This window comes from Marmota flaviventris, chromosome 17 (assembly GCF_047511675.1).
Source record: "Marmota flaviventris isolate mMarFla1 chromosome 17, mMarFla1.hap1, whole genome shotgun sequence".
NCBI lineage: Eukaryota > Metazoa > Chordata > Mammalia > Rodentia > Sciuridae > Marmota > Marmota flaviventris.
Window position 1 is genome coordinate 35211466 of NC_092514.1, and position 24206 is coordinate 35235671.

At 36.0% G+C, this 24206-nt stretch overlaps 1 protein-coding gene across 4 annotated transcripts in view; it reads right to left on the reverse strand.

Moving 5' to 3' along the window:
- Positions 1-1034: 1034 nt before the first annotated feature.
- The window catches only part of Nlk (nemo like kinase), a 148817-nt gene continuing 125645 nt past the window's right edge, over positions 1035-24206 (reverse strand). The window contains exons 6-12 of one of the 4 annotated variants that reach the window (XR_003581114.2): positions 23451-23660; positions 20235-20336; positions 10907-10993; positions 6013-6211; positions 4951-5044; positions 2709-2835; positions 1035-1587 (exon numbers count right to left, since the gene is read on the reverse strand). Coding sequence is in view for 3 of the 4 variants with exons in the window: in XM_027924498.2 (XP_027780299.1) it covers positions 4498-4615; positions 4951-5044; positions 6013-6211; positions 10907-10993; positions 20235-20336; positions 23451-23660 (810 nt within the window). In the remaining variant the exon portion in view is untranslated. Of the gene's footprint in view, positions 2836-3771; positions 4616-4950; positions 5045-6012; positions 6212-10906; positions 10994-20234; positions 20337-23450; positions 23661-24206 lie in introns of those variants that run through there. The other 3 variants (XM_027924499.2, XM_027924498.2, XM_027924500.2) reach the window with 3 other exon arrangements.

Below are 24206 nucleotides of genomic sequence, written 5' to 3' on the forward strand. Positions count from 1 at the left end.
CTAGAGTGCCACTGGGTTCAATCCCCAGCAGGATACAAAACATACAAAAAGAGGTTATATATGCAATTCAAAATGCTCCCTTGTAAATGATGAGACAGGGTTCTTACTTAAACATTACTGATATCAACAAAGCTTTCTTATACACAATTACTGCACCTGGTATTCAAAGTTTACTGAACGATGGGGCTTTGGTTATAGCTCAGTGGTAGAGTGCTTGCCTAGTACGTGTAAGGCTCTGGGTTCAATCCTCAGCACCACATAAAAATAAAGGTATTGTGTCCAATAAGAAATATATTTTAAAAAACAAAGTTTATTGAATGGATAAATGAATTTGTTGAATGAATAAACTAATATAAGATTTTATATTAATTTATATGAGTTAAAATAGTCAATGCTTGTTCCCTCCCCGCCTCCTATGTCTGGGGGAAAAATCATTCATTTTGCTAAATTAAGAGAAGACAGGGAGAAGGAAATGCCACCTGCAAACTCAAGAGTAAAACTACTTGGTCCACCTCAGGGAAAGTATTCTGAAGTCAAGCAGTCTGGTTTCAGGTCTTAAGTACACTGCCCCAGAGCTGAGACTTCTTCCTGAGCTCGAAGTGCCTTTGGGCAGCTAGGGACAGGACACAGGAAGGAAGAGGAGGGAGAGGGTCAAGTACCTTTGCTAGTCGGCTTCACCCAGAGCAATCTACTTTTATTTATTGTACTGGATTTCAATATAAGGTATGATTTCACATGAAAATTGGGTTCTTTGCTTCAAAAGAAAAGAAGTTTGAAAACCATAGATTGAGACTCTGGAACGATTGCCATATTGTATATATTTAAACAACATCTTTGATATGGGTTAACTAAGCTATCAATATGTTTTTTGGTCAATCTTAAGTTTCTGGAAAAAACAAAACAACTAATGTCTTTTAGGAAATATAAATAGTGGAAATATAAATAACAAATATCTCAAAACTGCAAAGTTGGGACACAAGCTGTACTAAAAAGCAAACAAAGGAAAGAAATGGAAATAAAACAGATGACACATCTTTTTCAAATGTCACATTTAATGTTTTCACCACTGTACTTCAAATCTACATTGTACAAAGTGACCAGAAAGTGTGCCACGGTAATTGACCAACCTCTGAGATTGTACCTTTCACACCAGTGTCGTCTCGGGCTCTTTTGATACTAAACACGTTTCTCATTCAAGTGAATTGAAATGCTTCAGTTGGGTTGATTCTCAGGAGCCTCATAAAAAAAAACAAAGATATTGCACCATCTTTGTTTAGTAATTCATTGTTTCTTTCACAGCAAATAATTACTTCATTGAAGTTAAAACTTCCAAACATAACTTATTAATAGTCTTCAAATTCAGCTCAGATCACTCAAGTTGAAAATACTCTGCTAAATACAGATAACTTACAATAACTTTAACAGTTAATTGTCCATAACACACACCAAGGTTTTTTCCTAGACCAATTTTAAGACGATCCTTTAGTACTCCTCGTACAGGTGAAAAACGATCTTCAATTTTCTTGTCTTTTTATTTTTAATATAAAAGTTGGAAGGGACATTCAAGTTTCAAGTCTCCACATTGAACTTAAAAAAAAAAAATAGTCATCATCAGCATGTGGAGGTAAACAAGCCAAGTTGTATAACTCCAGGAGGTAGAGGCCTTCAATTTGTATTCATATATACATATGCACAGAAGAATTCAGTGTTCCAACAGAAAAAAGAATTTGTCAAAAAGTAATAAGTTATTTACTACTGTGACATTTCCAGACTCCCACAGCTTTGCTAAGGACACAAACACATTTGACATAATTCCCTATGTGCCTTTTTTGTGGCTTTAAATGTATTAAAAATTTGTTTTTGTCTTTTATTTATTATTTTTCACTGTCCAGTGCAGGAAAAGTCTCACAAAATTTCACAGACCTAAAATGTGCAAGCTAATTCTCTCGCTATACAGCAATGTTGGAATTCTTTTGAAATTAGCCCAGAAATGAATTATTTACACACATGAAAGATGCATGCTTGGGGTTCTTTTATGTAAGAAAGAGCAGAAAAACTTCTAATAAAAATAGATTAAATATATATATATATATTTATACTGGGTAAGGAAAACAAAAGTTTAGTCTCTCCTAGTCACAAACTCATTCTCTCTACCCACAACATTGGTTTTTAGACAGCACACATCACCATCACAGCTCTAATGAGAAGCTAATTATAGGGCTTGATCATTAGGTGGCATGCCCCTCCTCCCTACCCCCCTCCCCCAGGCACAGCCACGATCAGCTCACGTGGCTCCATGATTGGTCGCAGGCAAGATTTCTAGATTCTTTAGTTTTAGAAAACCCCAAATCTTTAGGAATGGCTCAAATATCAAAATGTATGACTGTCCTTTGTGTGTGTGTGCGTGCATGTGTGTGTGTTGAGTGTATGTGAACAATCTCACTTCATTTAAAAAAAAGAAAAACAAAACAAAAACCCCAAACTCCCAAATTTGGTTCAATTCTCGTTTGTTCTGAGGTGAGCCATAACAGCTGCACTAATTCATAAAACATGTGCAACTCTGGGTAAAATATTTTTTTCTTCTAAAAGCACAACCACTTTACAAGATTAAAAGTCTAGTAACATTTCTAAATATTATTCATATCATACAAGTAGTGGTTGTTAATTTAAAACTTCATTAGTAAAATTACAGTACAAGCATGATTAACCTCCAGAATTGCAAATCCCAGACTCCAGTGGAAAGCTACATTACATCTTCAGTAGTACATTATCTTCCACTGTCACTCCCACACCAGAGGAGATGGGGGCATCTCAGACGGCTGAGCAACAGTGGAACTGGAAGAAAACAGAGATGATAAAATTAGTTGTAACACCACAGTGGGCAAAAGGGCAATCCACTATGCCTGTTTTCTTCTCTTTATTTAAAAAAGCTTGTAGAGTTCATTTCTGGATTTTTGTTTCTTTAATTTCTTTAAAGTTGAATGCTCCAAATTGTTCATTTAAGTGAGGAGATATGGTACAGTAGTTAACATATGGGCTTGAAAACATGTTTACTAGTTGCATGGCACTGAGCAAGCTCCTTAATCATTCCTCATTGGAAAATGATCATGCTGTCTACCTCAGAGGACATTCTGATGAATAATTGAGATAATGTATATAAAGTGTGTTCCATGACGTCTATAATATAAAGTAAATGGTGGCTATCATAATAATGTCTATATTCAAAGTAACCATAAAAGATACAGAATTGTCTATTTAAAAGTAGCCTCTAGAAGTAGTGACTTTAAGTGGGGACCAGTTTTGAAGGAGCCTCATAGCACTATTTTATCGAGTATTAATGGAATAGTATGAATAATCATTTAGCATTTGTTATCCACAGAACTGTTATTAGATACTTCCCACCTCTAAGGTTGCTAATCAAATTATAATTAGGGTGGGGTAGTCATTTTGCTTCCCCAGGCCCAGGTTACCAATGATTTGCACCTAGAAGGGTCACTGACTCTTTTTTTTAAAATACCTTTATTTATTTATTTATTTTTATGTGGTGCTGAGGATCAAACCCAGGGCCTCACGCGTGCTAGGTGAGCGCTCTATTTCTGAGCCACAACACCAGCCAGGTCACTGACTCTTACGGGAAAATATTAAAACAATGTAATTTTTAAAAAGCCAGAGAAATAAAAATTGCAAATTAATGTCTCTTTCTGTAGAAACAATAAATGGAAGAAATGAAAGACATCTGATTTTACAAATTTTAAACAAATATTTCTTGACTTTGATTTGACAAATTCAAACAACTTTAATATCATGTATGAAAAGACAGAAGCAGGGATGGGGAAAAGGAAAGGGAGAAAGACAGGTGGAAAATAAAGGAGACTGTGGGGTCTCTCAGATCCAAACCCACTCTTTGTCCTGCTTTAAGTGATACTGGAGCCAGATCCTGTACTTCTTTCTCCCTCCTTTGCTAACTGGCTTAATGGTAGCCTTGGTCAACAGAGGGCGCTGGAAGGGCACTGCTGGGCTGTCACATTAGGAAGCAGCTTCCCTTCCTGCTTCTGGTGTGTGGCTGTTTTTTTATTGTTGTTGTTTTGTTTTGTTTTAAAACACAGAAGGCCTGGTTTTGGTTAATTCAAACTCTCTGGCAAGTTTCTCTGCAATCCAGCAGACCTCTTTGAGGGGCCAATTCTTCCCACACCTTTTGGCATATCTCTTCACCATCCTTAAGCTGTGGGTTCCTATGGCAACTTTGCCCTCTTCAAAGAGATCCTTGGGTGGAGGGGCCTCTTCTAAGTTCTTAATTTCTTCCTTCACTCTCAGTCTATACAGGAAGTAGTTGCTTTCTGTATTTGCTATTTCAGGATCCTTTAGAATCCTTCTTAGTCGTTAATCATGTTTTTCTAATTAATAAACCTTGTTATTAAAATTTCCCCATTCATATTACTGGAATGATTTCTTTCTCCTGATTGGACCCTGACTGATATAAGGAGTTAGGGGGAAAGATCAAGAAAAGGAAAGGACAAAGAAATAGAGCCTGAGCTTGCGAAGTTCCAGAGTAGGTTCATAGTTCTCTAAAAAGCTTCTTGGCTTCTCCTCTAAATAGGCCACACTAGCAGTCCACCTGTAAAGAAAAATAAATTTCCTGCTTGCAGTTATTATGAAGTGGGACCAAGATGACCATGTCTAATCTATGCTGCTGCAGGAAGACATCATACATGACCAGGCAGCATGAGAGTCATCTGGGAAAAAACTGCCAAAGCAACTGCAGTGAATTGGCACCAGTGTAAAAACAATGCTCACATTTTTAATCTTATGACTGAAGCCAAAGTTCACAACAAAAACTTTCTGTTGGACCTTTTATCTATGTTATCTCAATAAAAACAGAAAGTCGCTGAATAACAAAATCACAATGGCATCCTTTTAATTCTAAAGAGAATATTAGAATTACATAGTTACCTAATAAAGCTCTTAAAAGCAGCAGACTGAGGGTTGATGCAGAGAGGCACTCTGTTTCCTTTCTGCTGTTCCAAAATGAACTGGTGAATAATTTCTGTGAAGAAAACAAACATCATGCAATCCATTGCCAATCTGCAGGACTGGGAGCAGTGAATTCTCAGCTACCTCTAGCCAGCATCTGAATAGAATTTCCTTCTGGTTTACTTAAATCTGTCTTACACATCAGCAGAATCCAGCTGAACTCTCCTAAAACCAAAATAATAGTTGTTGCTGCACATAGGTAAAAAGCCCAGTAGTGGCTTATACAGACTGGAAACCCCAGCAGTGGGAAAAGTAAAATGGTCTAGAAGTTTGAGAGACTCCATATGGTTAATGTTACAAGTGAGCTCTTATAAATTGCTGGTAATTATTACCTTTTAGAAGATCACTTAAAAACTTCACTTTGTGTTTAGGTACATAGTTTTGGCTGGTTACTGTGGGGCTGAACTTTTCTTCTAAAATGTCCTAGAGCAGACACTAAAATCATTCAGAATTTTAAATCTCATCACCTCTGCCCTGACCCCAACAGAAGATCACAATGTGTAGTAAATTATCAGAAATTCCCTTCCCTTGTTACTAATTTAGCCGCCCCCCCCCCCCCCCCCCCGCCGTTTTTTAAGTGGGGACCAAAGGGCCTCAGGCATCATGCTGGGCAAACACTCTGAGCAACACCCCTAGTCCCCTTAGTGGATTTTTATCCTCTTAAAAACTTCATATTTATATAAAAAGGCCAACACATTTCATTTGATGAAATGGCACTGAGTTTGTACAAATTAAATATATTTTCAGTCACAATCATTAAAACTTTGAAAATAAGAACAAAATCTCATTCCTTTGGCCTACCTTCCCCTGGATGTAAGCACTTTTATAACCCACATAGCTTTATTGGCATATACTCCTTGGACAAACAGCAATGGTTATAAAATAAACATGGAGGAGCCTTGGACAGCATCCAAACCCTGGATTTCTGGTCACATTGTAAAAAATGTTACTAGTCATCTGAAGGCCAAAAAAGACACTCACCTTTGACCTGTCGGACAGAACTGAGGTTCTTCTCAAAAGTGTCATCAAATTTGGGATTGGTGACGGGCTCAAAGTCACTGGTATAAACTCTTCCAGTAGAGGTGGAAAAGCAACATTTACACATACACGTGTGATATCTTAGTCGCCCTTCATCTAGGTAGGGGTGGGCTAAGGCATCCTTAGCGGATATTCTTTTTGACTGAAATCAAATTTAGAGACCAGCACATCAACACTACAGATAAGCATGACTGTCTATATAGGATCTTTCACAAGACAGTTACTGCTTTATACAGCTTATACTTAATATTCACAACATTCTGTGCAAAGAGGGATAATTGAATTTAGAGGCTGGTAACACAGCAGAAAGAGGGAGTATATGATTTAGGACAACAAACTATTATCTACTACAATAAAACACTTAGGAAGTTATCAGAATTTTAGCAGAAAAGAACTTCTATCTTGAAATAGGTCTATACAGGGTCAAAAGTGACAAATATAATAGTATTTAAATATATACTGAATATATACTGTTTTGAAAGGGTAAGTTGACATCTTATTTAATTAATTCTTTTCTTTCTTTTTTTTTTTTTCTTTTTTACTATTTAAACATTTTTGACAGAACTGGGTGGGGGGGGGTTAAATCCAGGACCACTCGCATGCTAGTCAAGTGCTCTATCACTGAGCTAAATCTGCAGGCCTTTTGATTTTATTTTGGGTCAGGGTTTTGCTAAATTGCCTTGGCTGAGCTTGAACCTGTGGTTTTCCTGCTTTAGCCTCCTGAGTGGCTGGGATTACAGGCCTGTGGTACAACATAAACTTACATTTTAAATAAGAGCCTATGATTTCCAAATGTGTCCATATTTGGAGGAGATGTGATCATGCTTGCAGTTTGACAAAGTTGCTGGAAACTTTTATTCTCCTTGACTGTTGAATAGATTGGACAAAAGCACATCTAAAAGCTGCTGGAGTTAGGTAGAATACAATGGTCTTAAATGCCATGTTGTGAAAGAGAACTCAGGCTCACTAGTAGAGAAGTGGCCTATTCTGTGGGTTTCTGGCACTTTTGATCAGAATACTTAATATGCTAGTTTCAGGCTTGCTAACCCATAAACTTTTTTTTTTTTTGAAACAGGGTTTCACTTTGTTGCCCAGGCTGGGCTCCAACTTGCAAGCCTCCTGCCTTAGCCTCCTGAATAGCTAGGATTGTAGGCGTGTGCCACTGTGCCCACCTAACCCATAAACTTTTAAACTCATTACTCCTTTAAAAAATTAAACAAAATAATCATCCCTCCTCAGTTCTCAGTGGACATATAAATATTACTGGGAGAAAAATGAATTTTATAGGATTTAAGGATGGAGTCCATGGCACAAAGCAAACAAAAACTGACACTTGGCCCTGCTTTCAGTATGACCTAGCACTTCATGTAACACAATTTTAAAAAGAAAACAATTCTACATTCAAATAAGTAAAACATAACTGGACCATTCTGATTGGTTCTAGTCCCCAAAACAATAAAATGTGAGACATTTCTCATAAATCTGGATTTCCCCAAAACACTTTTTATCTTTGATTTTTTGCTATGCTGATATGCTAAAAGGCATGTCATGACCTTTCAAGATAAGCTAAATACAAAACAAATTTACTGTTTATTTAACATGAAGAGACAAACACAAACTTGATAACCTTGTTTTTTGCTTTTGTTGTTGTTGCTTTCCTTTCAATACCTGTGTATTCGGTGAGCCAGTTCTTCTGAAATCTGACTGCCTGGCATTCTTAGCAAGTAAGCCTTTTCTTTTTCTAAAAACATGAGTCTTCCTTTGGCAGCTGTTCCTGGAGCTAAAGATCCACTGGGAGAGGTCTAGTGTTTTACCCCAAAGGAGAAACAAGCTGGCCGACAGACACTATACCCACTGTGTTGGTCCTGAGCCCCTCTGGCCCTTGCTCCCCTTTTCTTGATGCCTCTGATCAGTCTCACATAAGGCACTGAGGTCTCTGCTTTGGCACACTAACTCTGGCTGTTGGCCAAGTCTGCTTGTGACTGAGCAAGCCACCTGTCCACACTGGGGCAGCAGTGATTAAATCTGGGCTTTAATTTTATCATCTGACCATTAAGTCATTCCTGTCAGGTGGCAGATGGCAGACACTGGGTCTGTCAGCTGGTATCAGCAGCTGGAATCTAGTTCCAATGTTAGTCTTTTTTGTCTGAAGATTCTGTTATTTCCTGAAATCTGAGAATGCAGGGTCAAAAAGATTTTGGTTTCCCAGACCACTGACAGCATACTCTGTTGTTTTTTGTATGCACCTATAGAGGTTCTCTTTTACCTGAGAGAAATGTTTGGACAAAAGTAAATCAAATCCTTGACATGCAATGATCATCTTCCAAGTCTCTAAACTAATATCTTTTTAGGACTTCTCAATTTAAGCCAAAGGAAAGGAGACCCTTCATTTATGGACACCAAAGAGAAACTGCTTTTCTTCAATAGTGGTCCTCTTTTGAAGGACCTAATGGTACTTAATTACATATTTTATATCTCAATTGCATATTTTGAGTGTCTTGTTTCTTTAACTGATCAACATTTGTAATAGATATGGACACCTGTTTCTATACTAGGTTTTATTGCCTTATCAACTTTTGAGTAAAAGTTGATACAATATCCATGTTACAAATAAAAAATATTTCTAAGTAAACAAACTGATATACTTTGTTTACTTCTATAAGGAAGCATACACCTGTAAGATCTCTTAAAATCATATGGTGTAAACTCCTATTCCAGTATTAATTTAAAGCTGAATTTGCTCTCTTGGGTAGGAGGGGGAAACAAGCCATCTCTTGCCAGATAAATCTCTATAACTATAACCACACAAAAAGTTTTATTTAATTAGGCGTGATAATCCCATTATTAAGGAATAAGGGCTATATTTCATATGTAGAACTTATGTCTAAAAGGCCTCCTAGGAAACAGTGCTTGGTCCTTGCCCTACAGCTTAGGAAATTCCAGCCTCATATGTAAAGACTGACTTTCAAACAGGTCAGAAGGATTAACAAACATGGAATCTTAGAGAAAATGGATACCTTACAGATACAAGCACTGCAGGCAAACCTGGCAGAGGTGAATTAATCTAAATAGAACAAAACCAAAAACAAAACCCCCCAAAACAAAATAGAATAAAATATTTCTAATACAGGAAAGTAAAATTTAACCCTAGGGCCCTGGCTAAACTTGCAAAATAAAACAAAACGTCAAACTTAATGATATTGCAGGTGCAGTGGTACACACCTGTAATCCCACCCACTGGGAAGGTTTAGGCAGGAGAATTGCAAGTTTGAGGCCAGCCTCAGCAATTTAGGAAGCCCCTCAGCAACTCAGAGCCTGTCTCAAAGTTTAAAAAAGGACTGAGAATGTGGCTCCTTAGTTCAATCTCCAGTTTCTCAAAACAACCGAACTAACTAATGAACAATATTGAATTACTAGCTCATTATGCAAGTTATATGACTGCAACTGTCCTTAATGGTGAGAACTTGACCTAAGGGAGTCCATGGAAGCAAGAATTGACACTTTATCTTATTTCCAGTATCACTATGTACTTCATATACCACAGTAAAAAACAAAACAAAATAAACAAATAAATACTTAGACAGCCACTCTAACAAAAAAGTCCATTTTGTTCCCTGAGATGTCACAAAAATAACTTGGTTCACCCTGATTGGTTCTGGCTCCACGAATAAGAAAACTTTTGACTTTCTCACAAACCTGAATCTCAAACAGCACATTTTTTTTTTTTATCCCTAGTCTTTGATGTCAATTCTGAAGATAGTTATGACCTTTGTGGATTTGATAATCATGTGAGAAAGCTGTTTTTTCCTCATCTCATACCAATGTAATGTCAGTAACTGGTAATTTTGTGATTTTTTCTTTTTTTTGTATCAGGGGTTGGCGCCAGGGGTGCTTAACCACTAAGTTACATCCCCAGCCCTTTTTATTTTTTATTTTGAGACAGGGTCTTGCTAAGCTGCTGAGGCTGGCTGTGAATCTGCAACCCTCCTGCCACAGCTTCCAGAGATTCTGGGATTATAGGTATATACCATCAGTTTGTGATCTTTTTTATCCTTTAAATACCTTTTGTGTTTTATACTTGGTGATCTCTTTGTATTCCCTATCTAAAAATTTTAAAATTCTTCCATTTTTCAGTCTTCTTTGACAAAAATTATTGGTACAGATATGAAAATTCTTTGGATGAATGAATAAATGAAGAGCTAAACTTATGGCAGACTTTGCTTTGTAGTATGTCCCAAAAGAGTCAACTCCAGAAAGGGCATTTGAAAATGTTACCATCTCAACAACCCAAAGAATAAAAATGTCCTTATGCAATACAAAGAACAGATTTTTTTCAAATAATCTTAAATTTTTTTCTCCTGATTTGTCTTCATGTCAAGTTCTTTTTACAAATACCAAGATAAATAAAAATTGTACAGTTTATTGTTCTTTTCTATGGGCATTTTACCACTGAACTACATACCCAGCCCTTTTTATTTATTTATTTTTATTTGGAGACAGGGTCTCATTCAGTTGTTTTTAGGGCCTTACTAAATTGCTGAAGCTGGCCTTGAACTTGGAATCCTCCTGCCTCAGTCTCCTGAGCTTCTGGGATTTACAAGTATGTGCTATTGCACTGGGGGCAAGTGGCAGTATATTATCTCTCTTCCCTAGTGTCTTAAACATTAATAATCAAACTGTATGATGAGTCAGCATAATAAACATGAAACTGGGGATTGAGGTTTATCATTTGACCAGTCATTATTTACATTGCCAATCTATTTAAAACCAGGATGTTTCTCTTAGAACATATGTATTTTTAATTCATTTAAAATATATAAAAATAAACACTACTTACTGGATCAAAGACCAACATCCTGCAAAGGAGATGAACAGCTTCATGTGTAGCCTGACTAGACAGGGTATAGAGTACAGGAAGAGATGGCTGTGAAAGAATAAAAAAATCAAATATTTAAGTGAGTCTTTATGTATATAGATATGGATTACAGCCAATTTATAACAAGGTAAGAAGTCAGCTCAAAGGATGATGTGTACAGTAAGTGTACAAAGGGAACAGGATTTCTCTTCATTAACCAGTCTTCAAAGGCAACAATTGTCACCAACTTCACAGTAGCATATTTATACTGTATGATGACTCACTCTAGTATCAGAGCATAAAAGAGCCTCTGAAAAATGAAACTGATCCTGTAAATATGGTGGCTCCTTAGTCTGGCATATTAAATGCTTTAGAAGAAGGAAATGCCAAACATGTCAAGGAGTAGGAGAAAAAAGTCAAAACTTTGGCCACATGCAAAATGAAGCATGTAAACTATGCAACAGAAGCATGGGAACTATGTCTTATGACAATATTACCATAAGGGTATTAAAATACTAGTTCTAAAGAAGCTATACAGGATACTCAAGAATTTACAAAATCTAAGAAAGGATGCCACTGCTTCTGCCTGTTCTGTCTGAATCACCTTCAGCACTGACTTCTTAATTGTCTCAGAAGTGGCAGGCACATCCACATGCCAGTAAGTGAACCCCTTACACTGAGGCAAGGAGATGGCTTTGATGAGAAGTCACAGAGCTAATGAAACTTCTATGTCATTGCTAGGTGTGTCTGGGGACAGAACAGAAGAATGGCATCATTGCCCTGTCTCTAAATAAGTAAATTCTTAAAGTAAGAAAGGAAGAATCAAGGAAGGCAACAAAAATTCTAAATTCATGACCTGATTATTACTGGCATGACTGTCAAACTACTTTTTTTTTTTTTTTTTTAAAGAAACTGACTTCTTAGTAGGGTAATTTTTTTTTTTTCCTAATGATATTGAGAACTACCTCCTACTTTCTGTAGCTAGGCTGGTAGGCCAAAGTCTATGAAAAATCAGCTCAGATGACAACAAAGTCAAAGCTTTGGTTAAAGAAACTAACCTGTTGGGCTAGGGATGTAGCTCAATGGTAGAGCACTTGCCTCACATGCACGCAGGCCCTAAGTTCAATTCCCAGCACCACAAAACAAAACCAAAAAAATAATTATCTTTGGTGGTATTGAGCTTCACTCTGCTTTGGAAAGTGAAGCAGCTCAGAGCCACAAACTATATTTTATCTGAACCTAATTTATTCCTATTAGTTCTGAATACTTCTTATATCCTCTGTTTCTTCAAGGATTCCTCATAAAACTTAAAACTTCTGGGAAATAATCTCAGGCTAGAGCAGATTTTCACAGTTTTCTGGAGCTTAATCTATGTGGACCTGGTGGTATCCCCTTCATTTGGCCTGATCTCTTCTGCTTATTATACTTTTTTGAGTCAAATTATTTACAATTTGTTACTACATTAATGTAATCTATTAATGGGAGAGAAGAACCTCAAGGGGGGAAAGGGGGAAAAAGTAGGAGAGGAAAGAGAAAGACAAAAAAACAGACTCTGGTTTCTATTTGGGAGCATCTGACCTCTAGAACAATACTAATTCCAGGCAAACTGGAAACAACTTTTACTCCCAAACTCTTGTGTATCTGTGGTGATCTTGTCTTGTATTTTCTGGGTAGTTAATAGATAAAAATTCAGAATATCACAAAAAGCAAAAAGTCACTACCATCTGATCATCTGAAGACTAGAAAGAGCAACTTTAACAGCAATATAAGCAGGTTTCACATTGGTCAAGCTCTCCACAACACCAGAAACGGAATACTGGAAGGTCTCCTTGTATCTCAACCACAGCCTCAGAATCCTGCTATGACAACTAATAATATCAAGTATTTTACATATCTGCTTCCTTCCAACAAAAGTCACATAGGAAAAAATCCAACAATAATGAGAAAATTCGGTGTGGTGGCACACATTTGTAATACTAGTGATTCAGGAGGCTGAGGCAGAAAGACCAAGTTAGAAGCCAACCTCAGCAAATTAGTAAGGCCCTAAGCAATTCAGCAAGACCCTGCCTCAAAGTAACAAATAAAAAAGGGCTGAGGATATTGCTCAGTGGTTAAGCACTCCTGGGTTCAATCCGCATTAAAAAAAAAAAGTTGGCAGGAGGTAACAGAAGTTTTCTTTAGGATTAAAGAGTAGATAAGATTAGATGGGTGTTCTAGTCCTGTCTTGTCACTAATTAAATAAATCTCAGTATCTTTAAGTATAAAGTGAGATGGCTGGACTAGATAAACTCTGAAGTTTACTTTCATTCTAAAATTGTTTCAAACTTGCTGAGGATGTATATCAGTGATAGAAAACTTGCCTAGCATGTCCAAGGCCCTGGGTTCAATCCCTTGCACTGCTGAGGTGGGGGAGTCTAAAATTGTATCAGACTTAATGGGATTACTACAAGTAGAAAGGATTATATGCACAGAACATTCAAGTGTTTGTAAACCAACTTACTATTCCTTGGTACATTTATTATTATATTATATTTATGTATGTATGTATGTATGTATGTATGTGGTGCTGAGGATCAAACTCAGTGCCTCACATGTGTGAGGCATATTTATTTATTTATTTATGTGGTGCTGAGGATCAAACTCAGTGCCTCACATGTGTGAGGCAGGTGCTCTACCACTGAGCTATACTCCTAGCCCTCCTTGGCACATTTATATGTTTGCAGATGGAGAAGCATTTCTCATTTAAAACATGTATGTCCCTAATTATTTATACTCGTCAAAATAAGGGAGGGAAGTGACGAAGAATTTTTAACTTACAACTTAATTTGTTTTCTTCATGAATTTTTTATTATGTAAAATAATGTAATTTGATATTCTTGAAAGATTTTGTTTTGACTGTGAAGAGCTGTCCTCTTTTGCACTGGCTTGTGCAGGTTGGCAGCCAAATTCCAGATAATTCTTAACAGACAGCGAGAGCAAAATTTCCCACCGTAAGTAATCCTTTCGTTTCCACTCTCTAAGTAAATCTGCTCTTCATCTTATTTTTGACTGGTATGACTACTAGAAGATATGGGTTCAAATTCTAACTGTGTCATCATTAGGCCTGGGTAAGTTATTAGAGCCTTGGATTTCTCATCTATTAAACTGAACCAATACAAGTATCCTTATCCACCAACAACACTGCTCATCATTTAACATCCACTAAATACCAGGCCCTGGTTTGGTGTGGGAGCAACAGAGATGAATAAGATCTCTCTGGTAAGCAGGGAGGACAGAAAAATAGGTAGTTCTAGACACTACTAATGGGGAAGAGAGAATGAATTAGAAGGCAAAATTTATAAGACTTGAGGAAGACTGGATATAGGACAGTTGGCTTAAGACAATCCGAGTGGATGTTAAGGCTACCTAAAATGTCAATGGCAATACAATCATTCTTACAGAAGTGTACCCCAACAAATACATTAAAAATAAGACTAAGTGTCATTTCAGCCTAGGACAGCTATGTTGCAATGGCAATTCTTCTTCAGAAAAATAACTATGAATAATTTAGTTTCCAGCACTGACTCTACAGGAAAGATGAGTACAAGAGGTGCTGTACTTCTAATTCTATTTTCTTCCCTCCAATTCACCGTCCATTATGGTCAAAACCAGTTAGGTCCAGCAATAGATTAAGTTTGTATTTCTCTTAAGTACAAAAATATCACTTTGAATAAGAGAAATAAATTGAATGCTTAGAAATAAGACCTAAATAACTAATTTCAAAATAAGTTTTTGCCAATTCTCCCAACATTCACACATGTAAATTTCCCCCTTTTAAAAAATACCAGTCCATTTTCTGTTTGTTCTGTTAAGTTTATAAGTCACTCAGTAATGGAGGAATATGTGGGTGCCAGTGCTAAGTCATGAGGACAGGAAGGGTCATGAGGACAGGAAGGGTCATGAGGAGTGCTCTATTAATGACTATGATTAATTATTGGTGAAATGAAGCAAGAATGAGTTTTTAGACTACGGTGAGAGGCCCTAAATGTTATGACACAGTCATCATAAGTTAAATGCAGAGTGCTGGTCGCTGTAGTGAAATCAGCCAGGCTGTGCAAGTATCCTAAGCAGATGTTCCTATTAGTTTTTATCTAACTACACAAAAGTTTTAAACTTTAGCTGGCAGCAAAAAAGTTGTGGTGATCGGTCAGTAGCATTTCTTGAGTACACACAATTCATGGTGTACTACAGAAAGTACTCTAGGAGGATACAAAAGAATACTCACCTAGAAAAAAAGTTTGAATCAACTGAACTCTCTCTCTAACATACTGTGAGTCTATTAAATGTAAAATATGGTACCTGTCACGAGACAGGACTATTTTCACTAAACTAAGCTTCTCTTCCTCTAACATTTGAGTTGTAAAAAAGAGACAATAAATTAAAAATACCATACAGTGTTTCTGTCTGCCAAGAATTCCCTGACCTTTGGTATCCCATCCCCATTTTACCCTCAAACGAAGTGGTTTGGCTGGGCTTGATTTCAATCTCCCAATTCTAAGGATGGGCACCTTAGTTAGACCTGGCCAATCAAATTACATTATTTCCCAAGCACCAAGATTGGCTCCAGGATGGGAATGTGGTCTAAAACTCACTAGGGCCAGATAATGGAATGGCTAGTTTAACACAGACCCTCAAACCTCCTTTCCCTTATCTGACTTTATTATTTAGAAAAGCTAAATACTCATTTTTGCAACTATGAGGCCACTGATGACATAGTCTATATGCTGACATGTGAGCAGAAGCATGCTAGGCAGGCTTCTGAGAAAGGGACAGAAGTGGTCATTGCCTTCCTTTTCCTTCATTTTCTTGTTTTGAGTATGAAGTCAACATTCTAAAGATGGAAGAGCAGAAAGTAAGAAAAAAACAGACCTTGAGTTGCTACATCAGCTTCAAAATATGAGGGAAAGATGACTAATTTATTTAAATCACTATAAGCAATACTTTCTATTATCTCTAATCAAACACATTCCTAACTGGATCAGAAACCTTCTAAATATTTCTTCTGGAGCTATTTGGAAAGCTCTTTCCAGAAGGATTGCTATGGTAGTAAAATACAGGCCTGGACTGCTGGTTCCATATTTGCAAAAGATGTCTGAAAATGATGTCAAAACACGGGAAAACAGCAGAAAAGGAGAGTCAGATTCCTGACACAGAATATTATCTGACAACCCAAAATCTAAGTCAGTTGATTTTTTCATTTTAATGAGGCTGTAAGTCCACTTTTTTGCTTAAGTCAATTTGAACTGGAGAGAGTCCTGACTAATACAAAACACATAAGTATGTGTATTAACTAGCCAACACAAGTAAATTAATTTGAGGCAGTAATCTGTGACTTTAGGACAACTAGGCATGGTAATGCATGCCTATAATCCCAACGACTCAGGAGCTTGAGGCAGGAGGATCAAGAGTTTGAGGCTAGCCTGGGCAATTTAACCCTATCTCAAAATAAAAAATAAAATAGGTTGGGAATGTAGCTCAGTGGTAGGGAGCTTTTGGGTTTAATCTCTAGTCCAAAAGAAAGAAAGAAAAAGTATTCAACTAAGTTCTCCTTGTGTTTGTGTGTATATATAGACATAGATATATAAAGATAAATATCTAGGTATACACACACACACACACCCCACACACATATTGTATTTTTTTAAAAAGTCCCAACAAATAGTAGCATATATTTATTTGTACAAATATGTCTAAATAAGATGAACAGAAAAAAATGTGCCTGGAGGGGCTGGGGTTGTGGCTCAGTGGCAGAACGCTTGCCTGGCACGTGTGAGGCACTGGGTTCAATCTCCAGCACCACATAAAATAAAAAGATATTGTGTTCATTTATAACTAAAAATATATTTTAAAAAAAGAAAAAGAAAATTGATTTTTAAAAAACAAATGAACCTGGAAAGATATTCTCAAACTAATCCAGAGAAGACTGGGATTAAGGGTGGTACTTGAGGATGACTTTAACTCTCTACAATTTTTATTTTATAGGTACTTACATCTTACTTGCTCATATGTATAAAATATATGAATACATAATATACACACACACACACACACACACAAATAGAAGTTTAAAATTATGCTGTGAAGGTGTTGGTTGGTGCCAGGCAATATATACTAACTTAGAAACAGGTTTTTAAACTAGAAAAACCTGTTTTTGAGATCTGGTTTATAATGTTAAGCATGTTATTATTTAACTTCTGTAATGCCTCATCTTCCATGGGTAAAAAGGAATATATAAGAAGTACTTCGGACATTTCTTAGTACATAGCAAACTTCTAATTACTGTTAAAAATTATTACTAACAAAAAATGGTTATTTGCATCTAACTTGCAGCTATTTAAATGATAACTACTTATAAGATGCTTAGTTTTTCCTTTTCATAGTTCAACCTAAAAAAAACTTAAATTGAATTTTTACAAGTATTCCTCACAAGTTAAAATACAGTTAATCTAATATTCTAATATTAAGTAATTTTGAATAAATACAGTAAGACAGAGCTTGCCCCATGAAGACTTCAATTAACTTAAGCAGCTTCACTGAGTGTTTGAAAAGTTAGATATTCTCTCTGTGTACATGCATTTTCATTTTTTGTAAGTGGTAATGTGTTATCTTTCTCATTCTCCTTTGTTTATAAGCTTAAAAGGAATTCACTTAAAAATTTTCAGTAAGTTTTTGTAAAGAGTCCTTCTGATGTTAAGACCTAAAAAGAACCTTATCAAATGCCTTTTCTGCACTGAGATAATCTTGAATTTTCTCATTTGTGATATTAAAATATTTAGATTTTCGGTAGATTAGCAATCCTTGCATTTCTGGGATAAACTCCACATGGTCATGATATGTAATTTTTTTTTTAAAACAGACTTTTCCTACTATTTTGGTGACAGTTTTAATGGTAAAGAAAGGTCATCTAAAGATAAAATTTTAAAGCCTATACAAAATATATCTATTTAGCCTTTGAGCAGAAATGGTCTCTTAATTTTCACTCTCTTAGTTTCTCTTCAAAGTCAAAATGTTCTGACATCAAGACTAGCCAGGGCAACCACTAAACTTTAATGCAGTGATCCCTTGAGGCAACCAGGAAACTCAGAAATAAATAAAATGTTAAATCCCAAAAGGCGTTACTGTTAAGAGGCCAATTCATGTAAAAATGTATGTGAAAGGACTGGAGCGGTAGCTCAAAGGTAGAATGCTTGCTTAGCCTGTACAAGGCCCTGAGTTTAATCCCCAGTACCCAGTACTAAGCACACCCCCCCCCCCCAAAAAAAAAAAAAGTGTAAGAAAGTATTCCGTTACGCCTCTCAACCTATTCAACTAAAGAAAAATGGGACTTTTTCATTTCTTACCTTATGTTTAGAAAATATAACATTCACTATGTTTATTTAATTGAAAGCTCTAGATTTTTACAAATGTCAGATTTTACAATTTCTAAGAAAAAAGGAATCACTTGTTAGCAATGTGCAAAGGAATTCACAGTGTTTTAGTGCAGTTAACTTTTTTTTTTTGGTGGTGGTGGAAATTGAACCCAGGGGTGCTTTACCACCAAGCCACATCCCCAGCCTGCTTTATTTTTTATTTTGAGACAGTCTCGCTAAGTGGCTTGGGGCCTCACTAAGTTGCTGAGGCTGGCTTTGAACTTGTGATCCTCCTGCCTCAGCCTCCCGAGTCACTGGGATTATAAACATGTGTTATTACACACAAACCTTTATTTAAAAAACTTTTTTTTTTTAGTTGCAGATGTACACACACCTTTATTTTATTTACTTATTTTTATGTGGTGCTAAGGATGGAACCCAGTGCCTCTCACTTGCCAGGCAACCACTCTACCACTGAGCTACAACCCCAGTTCCCCCCTCACCTCCTGACTTTTGAGCTATTCTAGATACAGGTTAGAAACTTTTCAGAAAGTCTTGCCGTCTTGGCTGCTGTTTAGCAACTCTTTGACACACAGGATTAATTAACTGGCAACCTTTAGTAATAGCTGAAACTCCTCTAGAAATGGAGGGTGGCACCAGGGTGTCTGATTTTCACCACATTTCATTACTGTCTACCTTTAGCTAGGTAAGATTTACTGATCTGATGAGATCAGTAAAAGAGGAAAATTATTTTGCTACTTCCAAGGATACATTTTCCACAAGATACTGACAAATTAGTTAGTATTTCTGATGCTGGCCAATAAATAAATGGAGCACAATGGACTTTATTAGTTCCTTCTAGATTATAGAACCTTCCTCTAGGTTAAGAATAACTGCACTCTTCTAAGGGTGTTGGGATTTTAAATTATTTTATTGTTCTAAGCTAAATATCATAGAAAGATGTATCCATTAGGTGGCTTTTTAAACTACAAGCATATATCTCTCTTTATTAGCTTGGGATTGTCTTGGAAAACACATATAATCTCACTTTCCTTTATGCCTATGAAAACACAAGCTCTGGAGTCACACTAGAATTAAAGAGGGAACTGCAGGAGAAGACGAAGCCTTAGCCAAATGGTTGGCTGGCCATTTGAAAGGAGTGTCAAACTGTCATTTGGTATCATCAATCAGATTATCTAAAAGCCCAGGAAAGTTAGTTGCCAGCTCATTCCTGTTCAAGCCTTATCTGTTCTGTTTCAGTTTGCAGTTCCTAAGTAAAGTATTCTCCTTATTCACTCTTCACATCATTAAGCTGTTTTGTCCAAAAGGGATTAGGAAAGTGCTTCTAAAAAATGCTGCTAAATCAAGAGGGCAGAGATAAAAACCATCTTGTCTTTCTAAACAGTGATTTCGATGGTTCCAAGTAACGTAGTACAAATCTGGCAATCTCTCTTTATGCTTCTTTTCTAACAATACTCACATCTGATTTTGTGTTAGTGGCAAGAATGCAAAGCAACAACTTCACCTTCCTGGCTGAAATAAGAGACACCAGGAAAAAATAAGAGACACCAGGAATTCTGGCTCAGAATTTGGAAAGAACATCTTGATATACATGTACTGAGGACAAACCTCCATCGCCAGTAACTTTTCTCTTATGTATCAATAAACCAGAAGATACAAAGCTAGAGGTCATTTATTGGCAAAAGTGCTACAAATATGCATTTCCTCCCCTAGGTAATTGGGAATGACCATATTTTATTCAGTTTGGTAAGTTTTCAACTTTTTAAAAATTTAGGTTATGATATAAAAAAATAAATAAAACCTACAAGTAATACCTTTGTTTAAAAGTTCTTAATACATTATCTTTTAGAAGAGAAATTCTGCCCAGTTACCAGATAAAGATGTCTTTTCCCCCCTTTTACCTGTTTATGAGGACCCCTGAGTATGTGTGCCTTAGCGCCTTCACAAGCCGTCCTCATTGCTTCCAGTGATGGTGTGCCCAAGAGATCTGTGATCAAATCCAACTACAAGAAAACATGAAATACAAATGGACAATAAGATCACAGAAACAATCTTTCATTACTCTTAAATAACAGCCTTAGAAACAAGGACCAAACTTTGGGAAAAAACTTAAAGCAAGCTCTAGACTAACTAACCTTGGAGGAGTCTCCACTTTCACTTATGGCCTATTCAACAAAAACAAAACAAAAACATACAAAAACCCTAGAAAGATATTTATTGGGAATTCACGATAAAAAAATATATATCTATATATAGTATGTTTGGCAAGAATTGCATTCTAAGACTACAGCCCAGGCTGGACTTGAATTTGTGATCCTCCTGCCTCAGACTTCTGAGTCACTGGGATGACAGGTGTGCGCCACCATGGCTGGCCTATTGTGCTGTTATAGCATCTACAATCTTTGTGGAATTGAACTTTTCTTCTGTTGGTGGTTAATAACTGTCCTTTCAAACAGTTAATGAATGGATTCTGATGCTTCAGATGCATTTAAGCTCATAGAGGAGCTAATACAGAAACCAGTTGTATGGTTTAATAATTACTCAAAACATTCTGATCTGAAATGAAAGATAAACTCTGTTTGGGCCAGTACACACCCTTTACATTCTAGTCATGCAAAAAATCTCTTATATTGGCAGGAAACAGTGGTACTTGGAAAACTATGAAACTGCATAAAGTCACACTTAGCTAGCTGAGCACAATAAAAGAAAGCAATAAAATGGTCTTCTCACATACAAACCTTGTAAGTAGCAAACCAATTGTAGTGTTACAATTGTTATAAGAATTATTTACATATCAATTTTATAAACTAATTAACAATAATAGGGGCTGGGATTGTAACTGAGTGGTAGAGCACTTGCCTAGCATGTGTGAGGCACTGTGTTTAATCCTCAGTACCACATAAAAATAAATAAAATAAAGGTATTGTGTTCATCTATAACTTAAAAAACAAACAAACAAAAACAATAACATTTCATTCAGATTCTTGTGGGATGGGAAATTCTTACCTAGAAAAACAGTTTTCTATACATATCTAAACCAAGGGGTAGCCATCATTATCACTGCCAGGATAAAGGATATATTTGAGAAGCTTGCTTTCCATAAAAGTTAGATCTCTATACAAAATTTTCTGGGAAAGTGTAGAAGCAATTTTGTGGGGTCTCTAGAAACTACTCTAAAGGCAAAAGGAAATAACTGGCTTATGGAAACATTCAGGAAGTTGTCTAAAATTGATCAGATTCAAGGGAAACACTTATGATCTGCCCTTCAGCATTTAGGGTAGTTATTTTTCAAAGATACAGAGAAAATGCAACAGAAAAAATAAGTACTTCTGTGTTCAAATTAGACTCTATTTTACATATCAATTTTTTACCCTAGAACACACTGACAATAGATGAGTTCTCCTCCAGTTCTTAAGACCTATGAATTCTCTAGAAAATGAAATATATCCTATATTCAAGTTGCTTCATTTTTCTTTCTAAGCTCTTTTTAGCATCAACCCAAGATTCTTGTTCAATAGTTAGGATTTAAACACCTCTTTATTATTATTGTTTTTATTTAAGCTTCTATATGTAAGGTACTGTCACACATTCATTTTATGATAGTTTGTTATGTTCAGATAAAATAGTCTTATAGGTAAGTCTGTTAAACTCTATTTTCTAAAGAAATTCAATAGTAGATATTGTCAATAGTAGTAAAAATTAGATTATGTATTATATGCATCTGGTAATTTTTTAATTACTAGGATCAATCAAATCTCAATACTTCCTTGCTCAAAATACTTCACTGGCAGGTTCTTTCTCTTTCCCTCTGATGTCATTTCCTATCTTTGATCCTATAATCCCTCTAACATGCCATATTTGTTCCTGCCTCAGGGGCTTTATTATGATGGCTGTATTATTCTCCTTCCTTCTTTCAGGAACACCTTCCCCAGCACTTTACTCTCTCATTTCATGTGAGGGAAATGTTATCTTTTGAAGAATTCTTTATTGCTGCCCTACTCACCCATCATTTTCTATTTTTAACCAGGTGTGATTTTTTTCATCACAGACTTTATCATTACTTGGGGTTAATTTATTGGCATACTTATTTTATGTCTTACATGACAGTTTCACAAAGGCAAAATAACTTCTGTCTGTTTTACTGCTACATCCCTAGCATCCAGGCACACCACCACCATCCTAACTGCTAACATTTACTGAGTGCTTACTATGTGCCAAGCCTTATTTTTAGCTTTACTAGTTTATTTAACATTCAGCTTTAGAGATTCTCCCCTCAAAAACAACAACAACAATAACAACAACAAAAAAAAAAAAACAAAAAAACACCCCCCCTTTTTTTTAATTAAAAAGAAGGTCAGTGAGGTTAAGTAACTTGCCCCAGATATAACTGATACGAAGTGGCAAAAGCTATTTTTGAACCCATCCATCAAATTCCATGATTTGAGCTCACTGCTTATTTGCTTCATGCAAACAATACTGTTAAAATTTATTAATAAAAAATACTTAGGTTATATCCTAAGAAAAGACATGCATTAATGAATTAGTATAAAGGACAACTGAGGCAACACAAATGATTTCTGTTTTAGTTTTTTTCCCCCAGTGGTGCTGGGGAATGAAACCAGACCTCAAGTGTGTTCTACCATTGAACCACACTCCTAGCCATGAATGATTTCTTAAAGTTACATTTTATAATAATGATTAGAAAATTTCTCACGTTCAAATTTAAAGAAATCAGTAAAAATTTATATTCTAAGCACAAAGTATAAGTACATAAAGTCACCAAATACATCTTCAAGTCACAGCCATTCAGTTAGAAAGAAGAGAAACCCTCTAACAATTGAAGATTATACCTGTGCACATTATAACAGCAGAGTCTGCAGCTATAAGCATCAGTGCATGTAATAAAGTCAACACTTACTCTAATAGGCTCCTAAGTTACAAAATGAACCTCTCTGTAATCTTAGAGTTTGTAACTTTCTGAATTTTAAGTGAACCTGAATCTGCTAAAAGCAAATTAGACAGTACAATGGATAAGCCCAAGACATGTGCAAGATGGCTTTTCCCCTCAACTCTGTAATAGAATTCAAAGCTACCAAAGCCCTAAAGTGAAACCACACCTGCTGAATGGGACTCTGTGCCTGAAACAATATTCTTCGTCCTAGTAGTTCTGCAAAGATACATCCGACAGACCAGATGTCAATAGCATTGCTGTAATGACGGCTGCCCATTAGGATTTCCGGAGCCCGATAATACTGAGTAACAACTTCCTGAGTCATATGACGGGATTCATCTAATTCTTCCACTCTGGCCAATCCAAAATCACAAATCTAAATAGAAAATACAATCGAAACATTATCAGCAGACAAATGAACATGGAACAACAAAAAACAAAACAAAGAACTTGACATACTCCTGAACTTTAAAAAATTTTTAATGATATAAGTAGAGTGCATTTGTGTCAAAATACAATCTGGTTTTATTCAGATGAGAGGGAATAAAAGTTTCAAACTTCAATGTTTCTATATAAAATGATGCATCTTAAAAATATTCTCATCTTCAATTTGTTTTCAACTGATAATTAAGTAAAACATAACAATAAGACACAGTTAAAATCATATTTCTAGTTTTAATGTAGAAACAAAACTATTTTCAAGACAGGCTTATAGAGGAAGGTATGATAAAGAGGTATATCTTAAAGACTTCCTGAGTTAAGACTGTTTGCCATTTTTATTTTATATGTACAATGTACAGTAAAATTTCTTTAAAGTTATGTGTTTCAAACTGAGTCCTGTTGAATCCAATTCTGATGAAGTACTTCAGGAGTTCTATAAACACTTTATTCAAATTTCACACCTATCCATTTAGAATACTAA